The sequence below is a fragment of the Ursus arctos genome, unplaced genomic scaffold (assembly GCF_023065955.2).
Source record: "Ursus arctos isolate Adak ecotype North America unplaced genomic scaffold, UrsArc2.0 scaffold_11, whole genome shotgun sequence".
In the NCBI taxonomy this organism is placed as follows: Eukaryota; Metazoa; Chordata; class Mammalia; order Carnivora; family Ursidae; genus Ursus; species Ursus arctos.
Window position 1 is genome coordinate 70,370,857 of NW_026622775.1, and position 7,731 is coordinate 70,378,587.

Sequence of the window (7,731 nt, forward strand, 5' to 3'; positions counted from 1 at the left end):
GGGCATATTGGGTCTGACTCTTGTAAACAGCAGGTGGACCAAATGTTCCAGGACTGGCCCTGGGCAGGAAGCCAGTCCAGGTGGGGACTGATCCTGAGATGCCTGGGGGCACCTGGTGGCCCTCTTCCTTGTGGAGGCTCAGCTGGCTCACCCCCAGTCCGGCACTGCCTTGGGGCCTCTGCTTCTCCCAGCATCCCCACTGTCCACCTTCTGCTCCCGCCCCTCACACTGGCCCACAGGTCACCAAAGTACAACTCTCCGAGCTGGAAGTGACTCCAACATGTGGATAATCAGTGCCGACTTTTCCTTTTTTCCTTTTTTTATAAAACGATTTTATTTATTTATTTGGGAGAGAGAGGGAGAGCACAAGTGCAGGGGAGAGGGAGAGGCAGGCTCCCCACTGAGCAGGGAGCCTGAGGAGGGGCTCCATCCCAGGACCCTGAGATCATGGCCTGAGCCGAAGGCAGACGCTTAACCAACTGAGCCACGCAGGAGCCCCTCTTTTTCTTATAAAATAATTTTTAGGGGCGCCTGGGTGGCACAGCGGTTAAGCGCCTGCCTTCGGCTCAGGGCGTGATCCTGGCGTTCCGGGATCGAGCCCCACATCAGGCTCCTCCGCTATGAGCCTGCTTCTTCCTCTCCCACTCCCCCTGCTTGTGTTCCCTCTCTCGCTGGCTGTCTCTATCTCTGTCAAATAAATAAATAAAATCTTTAAAAAAAAAAAAATAATTTTTAGAATTTGATTCAGAAATGATTTTAGATTTAGAGTCAAGTCACAAACATAGTACAGAAAGTTTCTGAGTACCTTCCTCCAGCTTCCTCTCATGTTAACATCTTACACAAAGAGTGATTAAAACAAGAAATCGTTATCCGTACACTATTAACCAAGCAACAGAGTTTACTGGGATTTCACCAATTTTCCACTAATGTCCCTTTTCGGTTCCAGGTTCCACCTATGTCTGCATCTTACAGATGGCCTAGAGGGTAGATGTGGCTCCCCCGAGGTCAGTCAGCCAGCTAGTGGCGGCAGGGCCTGAGCCAAACCTCCCCCTCCCTGCACCTTGGGCTACTGCCCTCCTCACTCTCCTGCTTTGCAAGGGGACGGTGTTTGTTGCTCCGCGGAGGCCTGTAGAGCCACGGACGCCCTTGCCCCACCCTGCCTGCCCACCCATCCCAGGCCCTGTTTCCACGTGGCCTACGTGGCCTTCCTGCGCATGTGCGGCCCGCGCTAGGAAATGGCTGCCTCCCGCTTTGCTCCCGTGGGTGCTGGGAGTACTGGACTAGGAGATCTACCAGTGCCGCCGCTCTTGTCCACCATGCTGCGCCGCCACCCCCACCTCCCCAGCCGGTGCTCCACCCTCTCGGGAAATGGGGGATGCGGAGCAAACTTCAACGAGAACTTTGTTTCTGGTTCTGGAGGCTTCTCCCTCAGCCCCCTTTCCTGCCTCAGCTTTTCCTGTGGGTCTTAGGGCCTCCGCTGCCTCCGTGGAGTGTGTGCTGTCGTCCACCCAATGCCTTGAGAAAGCCTCCTTTCTCTTGTTTCCCTCGGCACTCCCAGAAGGGCTGGGTGCACTGCCTTGAGGGCCCTCTGCCTGTGCAGCTCTTCTCAGTTAACTAGGGGCTTTCCTGAAGCCTCGTGTGTGCCTCACCACAGGGGTGATTAGGTCCACTTAACAGGGGAGGAGTGCTTTTCCCAGTGATAATGGGGGAGTGCAGTGGTGGTTTGCTGCAGTCTGCTCTTCCAGGCAGTCTGGTGTTTATCTTAGGCTGCCTCTGAGGCTCTCAGGGCCCTGCCAGACATGACCTCATTCTCTCTCAAATCATCCCTGGGAGGCAGAAAGGAGTCTTGGACCAACGCTGTCCCCACTTCACAGATGTGAAAACCGATGTGTGGACACACACACACACACACACACACACACACACACACACACACACAGCAAATACGTTGACAAGTTGCTTTGCAGTCCCTGGGGCCTGACTCTCGGCCCTGTGAGTCCCAGTGTTTGGGGGAGAGAAGTCTTGGATAGGGCTGGGGTCAGCAGTGTTCGCCAAGTGCCTCAAAAGCTTGAGGGCCTGGCAGGGGTGCCCCACGACCTAACACAGGACCCGTCCCCAAGGAGCTTGCAGTCAATTCCCTATGTGAGAGGGCCTTAAGGAGGCCAGTCTGGTGTGGCTGGAACTCCTGAGAGGATAGCTGTGTGGCGGCCCTGTAGGCATAGTTCATGACAGTGGGCCTTTGTGCGGCAGCAACAAGTGCTGTGGCCAGGAGGGCTCCCCCCGAGGGTCGGGCTGCCTGGTCATGGCGACCCGCACTGGACAGTCTACAGAGCTCCTCCTGGGGTGTTTCACCTCCTGCAGCAACCCTGTGGAAGAAGGGCTTATGAGGAGCCTAGTCTACAGATGAGGAAACTGAGGCCCACTACTCAGCCAGGGCGCAGAGCCAGCCCGGGAGCTGTGTCTGGGCATCTGGCTCCAAGTCCAATGCTTTGCCTGCACCTTTCCTGAAGGAAGGCGCACAAAGCTGGCAAGACGGAAAGTGGAGACCCAACTGGGGATGAGGAGCCCAGACTTGGCTGGCTTCACAGTTTCACTCCAGCTGGCCCTGCCTTGCTGTCCTGAGAGTAGGTTAAAGGAAGCTCTGAGGAGGAAAGGTCAGTCTGGGAGAGAGGTAGGAACTCGCCAAAACAACCCACACCCTGCTGTGGAAGTGCCAGGCCACCAGGTCGCGTGAGCTGGGTGTGTGTGTGTGTGGAGCGGGGGAGCAAAGATGAAGGAGCAGGACCTGGTCCCTGCCCTTGCAGGCCTCTCAGTCTGCAGTGGAGAAGGCCCTAAAACTGGGTGGGAAATGCAGTGGGCAAGGGGCCAGGACACCGATGAAGCCTGGGCTGGCTGATTCTAGGCCCTCTTTGCCCCAAATCCCCTTCTCCCTTCTCACCAACCACACCGTGACTACCCTAGCCTTGCTCCCTCTCTCCTCTGAGCACCTGTCACACCTCTTGCCCAAGCCGATCATTTAGCATTTGGCTTATAACCCTCATTTGACTTTTTATTATATGTCTATGTCCACCTCCCCAAGGTCAGACTCTCCTCTAAGGCAGGAACTAATGTTCTCCCTGCCACAGTGACGTGAGGTACATTTTTAGTGAAGAAAGGTTATTTGGGAAGTGATCGATTTGGGCAATGCCATGGTAGGTGTATGACCAAAGTTGAACAGTAGGTCCCGGCCACGGCCCCGGGCCTCGGTGATGTCGTCTGGCTTGTTGTGACGTCATCGTCGCGGGTCACAGTGGCGCTCCGCAGCCCGCAGGCAAAGATGACGTCATTGCCGGAACCCGCGCCGACAAGTGCTTGCTGGAGGAATTAGCGAGGCTGATGGCTAGAAATGTCCGGAGAGAAGCGGGGTCGGGGGTAACTAACTGATAGAGAAGCAGAAGGCGGTCCACGGGGCCCACTGCCCAGGCCCCGCTCCGAGCCAGTTCACGGACTGGCCCCGCCCCTGCCATGACCGACGCGAGCCAGCCAATCCGGGCAGGCCGCGGTGACGCGTAGCCTATCAGCGGACAGGGCTCTCCGGGCGCTTCCGCGTTCGCGAGCGCGCCTGGCCGGGAGTCGGCAGGGGGAGGGGGCGAGGGCGGCGGACCGCTGTCTCACCCGTGTCCCACCTTGCCCGGCGGGGCCGGTCTGGGGGGGCCCGTCTGCCGCTTCTCAGGGGACCCGATGGCCTCGGAGGGCCTGGCGGGGGCGCTGGCGGCGGTGCTGGGGGGCCGGGGGCTGAGTGTGCACAGCTGCGACTCGGAGCCGGCCGGCGAGCCTCTGGCGCCGGTGCGGCTGCGGAAGAACGTCTGCTACGTGGTGCTGGCCGTGTTCCTCAACGAGCAGGTGAGCGTCCGCCCGCCCGCTGGGCCCGGCGCCTGGCCCTCCGCAGCGCGCAGCCAGCCCCGGTGGGGACAGAGGACCTGCCGGCAACAGCCACCACTTCTTAGTGCGCGGTGCTTCCCAGTTTTGCAAAGCACTCTCACTCACACTTACACCTGAGCCTTGTGCGGCTCAGCCCTGAGATTGCCCTTCTATACTGAAGACGAATCTGGAGCCCAGGAGCGTGTTTATTTCCTCCCGCTAGGCCTCAGTGTCTTGAGAGGAGGCCTGTCCTATTCCTCTTTCCCCAGAATCTAGCACAGTGCCTGCCGCTAGTGGGCTCAACGATCTACCCAGTGCCTCAGAGACCTCCTCTGAGTCCCATGGACAGTAATGGCACGACCTGCTCTTCTATCAGACCTTCTGTACCACTGTGTGATGCTCTTTTCGTGCTGATCCTTGTGCAAGTCGCTGCAAGGACAGCTAGAAGGGGCCAGGGCCATAGGTAGGAGTTGTATGCAGGTGGGAGGTGTTTCAAAGCCTAGGCCCCAGTGTGAGGCCCTGCCACAAACAGTAAATCCCGAGGGGAGGTGAGAGATACACATAGAAACATATGGCATATAGATACAAGTCAGTGCAGGACATGGCAAACCTCACCGTGGGGCCTAATCCCTAGCCCCTGAAGCGGTTCCCAGGAATCTCAGCCCCTTTCTGAAATGAAAGTCTGAATGCAAAGAGGGCTAAATTATAGAGCAAGACAGCTGTGGCCCCCAGACACACAAGGGCCAGCTCCCTGGCGAGCTCAACAGTTTGAAGTATGCACCAGTAAGGGGGTCTTGGGTGACTGCATTTGAGATAGGATCTAACCCCAGGGCAAGGGAAGGTTCCCAGCGAGAATCCTCTCTCTCCCCTCAGGATGAGGTGCTACTGATCCAGGAGGCCAAGAAAGAGTGCCGCGGGTCTTGGTACCTACCCGCGGGGAGAATGGAGCCCGGGGAGACCATCGTGGAGGCACTGCAGCGGGAGGTGAAGGAGGAGGCCGGGCTGCACTGCGAGCCTCTGACATTGCTGTCTGTGGAGGAGCGGGGCCCCTCCTGGATCCGCTTTGTGTTCCTCGCTCGAGCCACAGGTATGGCCCACCTGGTGGCAGTGTTTGGCAGGGGGGCAGCTGACACCTTTCCCCCAGCTTGTCCTCTGGTGAGATGAGCCCCTATTCTGTCCGGCATCTCCAGCCTGAGGATTTGACTCCCAGCCCCTACCAACCCCTACCCCGGAGTAGGTCAGGGCTAGAATGCCTGGGTGGCCATTTAATCTGCCAGACCCAGCCCTTCTCTCAACAGAGACCCTTTCCCCTCCCCCATCCTCGACATCCCCTCCAGGTGGAATTCTCAAGACTTCCAAGGAGGCGGATGCGGAGTCCCTGCAGGCTGGCTGGTACCCCCGGACCTCCCTGCCCACTCCGCTGCGAGCCCAGGACATTCTGCACCTGGTAGAGCTAGCTGCCCAGTACTGCCAGCAAGCCAGGCACCCTCTTACTCTGCCCCAGGAGCTTCCCTGCAGTCTGGTCTGCCAGCGACTTGTGGCCACCTTTACCAGCGTCCAGACAGTGTGGGTGTTGGTGGGCACAGTGGGGATGCCTCACTTGCCCGTCACTGCCTGCGGCTTCACTCCCATGGAGCAAAGGGGTGGCATCAAGATGGCCATCCTGCGGCTGCTACAGGAGTGTCTGACCCTGCACCACTTGGCAGTGGAGACCAAGGGGTTGCTTGGACTGCAACACCTGGGCAAAGACCATGCGGATGGCATCTGCTTGAATGTGCTGGTAACTGTGGCTTTTCGGAACCCAGGTATGCAGAGTGAGCCCCCAAAGGTTCGGGGTGAGAACTTTTTTTGGTGGAAGGTAATGGAGGAAGACCTACAAAGCCAGCTCTTACAGAGGCTTCAGGAATCATCTGTTGTCCCAGTCAACAGATAGGAAGGTGCCATTGTTGCGCAGGGACCCGGGCACCTGTGCCCCTGCTTCCCCACCGTGGCTCTGCCTTCCTCTGACGGAGGCAGGAGATCGGCAGTCAGGGCTCTTGTTGCATTGGGAGCAGAGGATTCTCCTAGTTCTCAGGGTGATTTCCTTCTCTGTGGAACAGGTCCCTGCATTGCACCAAAAGGACGGTGCCTTTAACCAAACAAGGAGTTCAGAGCTCGTGCCTGTGGGCACGATGAGGGCACTACTCCCTAAGGGGATATGAGAACTTTCTGGACCTGAGAGGGCATCTACTTGTCATTTTCCATGCTTGCCTCAGTAAAGGCCTCCATCCGGATTCTCGGGCGCTTAGAACAAGGACTTGGGTTGCTGGGGGAGGTCGTTCCAAGGGAGTGGGCCCCTTGCTGAGTAAATAGGTGGTACTTGCTTTACCTTCCTGCCTAAATGTCTCTGTGGGGAGGAAACGAGCAGGAAGGGGGATTGCATCAGGAAAGAAGCCCCTCCCCTTGTCCCACCACAGGCACCCAGATCTTCCCAGACAGCAAGCTGGTGTCCCAGACTGTAGGTGACTGGGGCGGGCAGGCTTCCTGCCGTCCACCGTAGCCTCTGTGGCCCACTGGAGCTCTCTTTCTCCTGCCTGCCAGGGTGGGATGTGTCGCCATCCCCTTCAGCGTTTGAGTAGTGAGAACAGTGGAAGCTTCAGGTGGGTGAGGAGCCGTAAAGTAGAAGCCCATCCTGCCTCTCGGAGGAGTTCCATCTCCTTGAGCTTCCCTCTTCCCTCCCTGCATCACTCTGCCGGCCTCCAGGCTCCTGCCTCTGCCTTTCTACAACTCCAGCCCAAGCCAGACCAAAACCCTTTATTCATCTCCCCTCAGCCCAGCAGAATCATGATAAACATTATTTTTTTTAAACTTTACTAAAATTTAAGGGAAAACCACAGGAAGTGAACAAAGAAAATATATCATGTGCTACTCACTGCATGTAAACAGATTTCTGGTTTTGAGCGAGGGAATACTTGACTAGTCTTCCCTTCTGAGGTGACCCCACTCTGACACTGACGGACCAGGATAAGGCCCCCTTTCCCATCCTCTCTTGGCTGCCATCTTGTCTTTCTGGCCTTAGGCTGTGATAGGAATCCTCTTGCGCCCTCTGAGGACAAACATCTCCCACGTGATGGAATCAAACCCTTTCACTTTGTTCACTTCTTTCAGTGTCTGAGGGACTCACCAGTCCATATCCCTGTTGAAGGGCAATCTTTGCTCCCACCTTATTTAGCCTATAGTTTTCAATCCTGCCCATTAGAATCACCTGGAGAGCTTTAAAAACAACCCCGGGCCCACCCCCAGAGACACCGATTCCACAGGTATCATCGAATGCAAACCAAGTGACTGTGGCATGCACTGAGGTAAGAGCCACTCGACAGCCCCGTCCGAGTTTTCAACTTGCTCTGTCCTGGAGTTCTCTCAACTGACTTCCTGAGAGCATCGCCACATCCATCCACCTAGGGACAGGTTTTTAAAATAGGAGGTCCACTAAAGCATTCATACAACTCGCAACAGAAACACCCCCAAATGAGACATGCATACAGATGCTCCAGATGGCCCATTCTTTCGCAGTGTCTCCAAGGCTAGCTGGCTCTCAGCTGTAGGTAAGCTGGGCAGAAAGTGCTGCTTGGCCAAGAAAGAGCCTGGTTCCTGGCAGGCGCCAAGGAACATCAGATTTGCGCTGCCAGAGCCTGTCTCTATTTACCACCGCTGCTGCCATCCCCCCACCCCCAGCACACCACCTCCCTCTGGCCCAGTGCTGGAAAAGGAATTTGTCTTTCTTGGGGAGGAAGATGGGCCCGAATGAGCGGTGGAGTGCTGCGCAGGAGGACGCAAAGGGCGGAGAGCAGG

General features: G+C 57.0%; 1 protein-coding gene across 1 annotated transcript; it reads left to right on the plus strand.

Moving 5' to 3' along the window:
- The first annotated feature begins 3,637 nt into the window (after positions 1-3,637).
- NUDT18 (nudix hydrolase 18) lies at positions 3,638-7,647 on the plus strand. Its single transcript, XM_026519050.4, has 3 exons — positions 3,638-3,882; positions 4,774-4,987; positions 5,238-7,647. The coding sequence occupies exons 1-3, from the start codon at positions 3,721-3,723 to the stop codon at positions 5,831-5,833; spliced, it is 972 nt and encodes a 323-aa protein (XP_026374835.2). The 5' UTR covers positions 3,638-3,720; the 3' UTR covers positions 5,834-7,647.
- Positions 7,648-7,731: the final 84 nt, after the last annotated feature.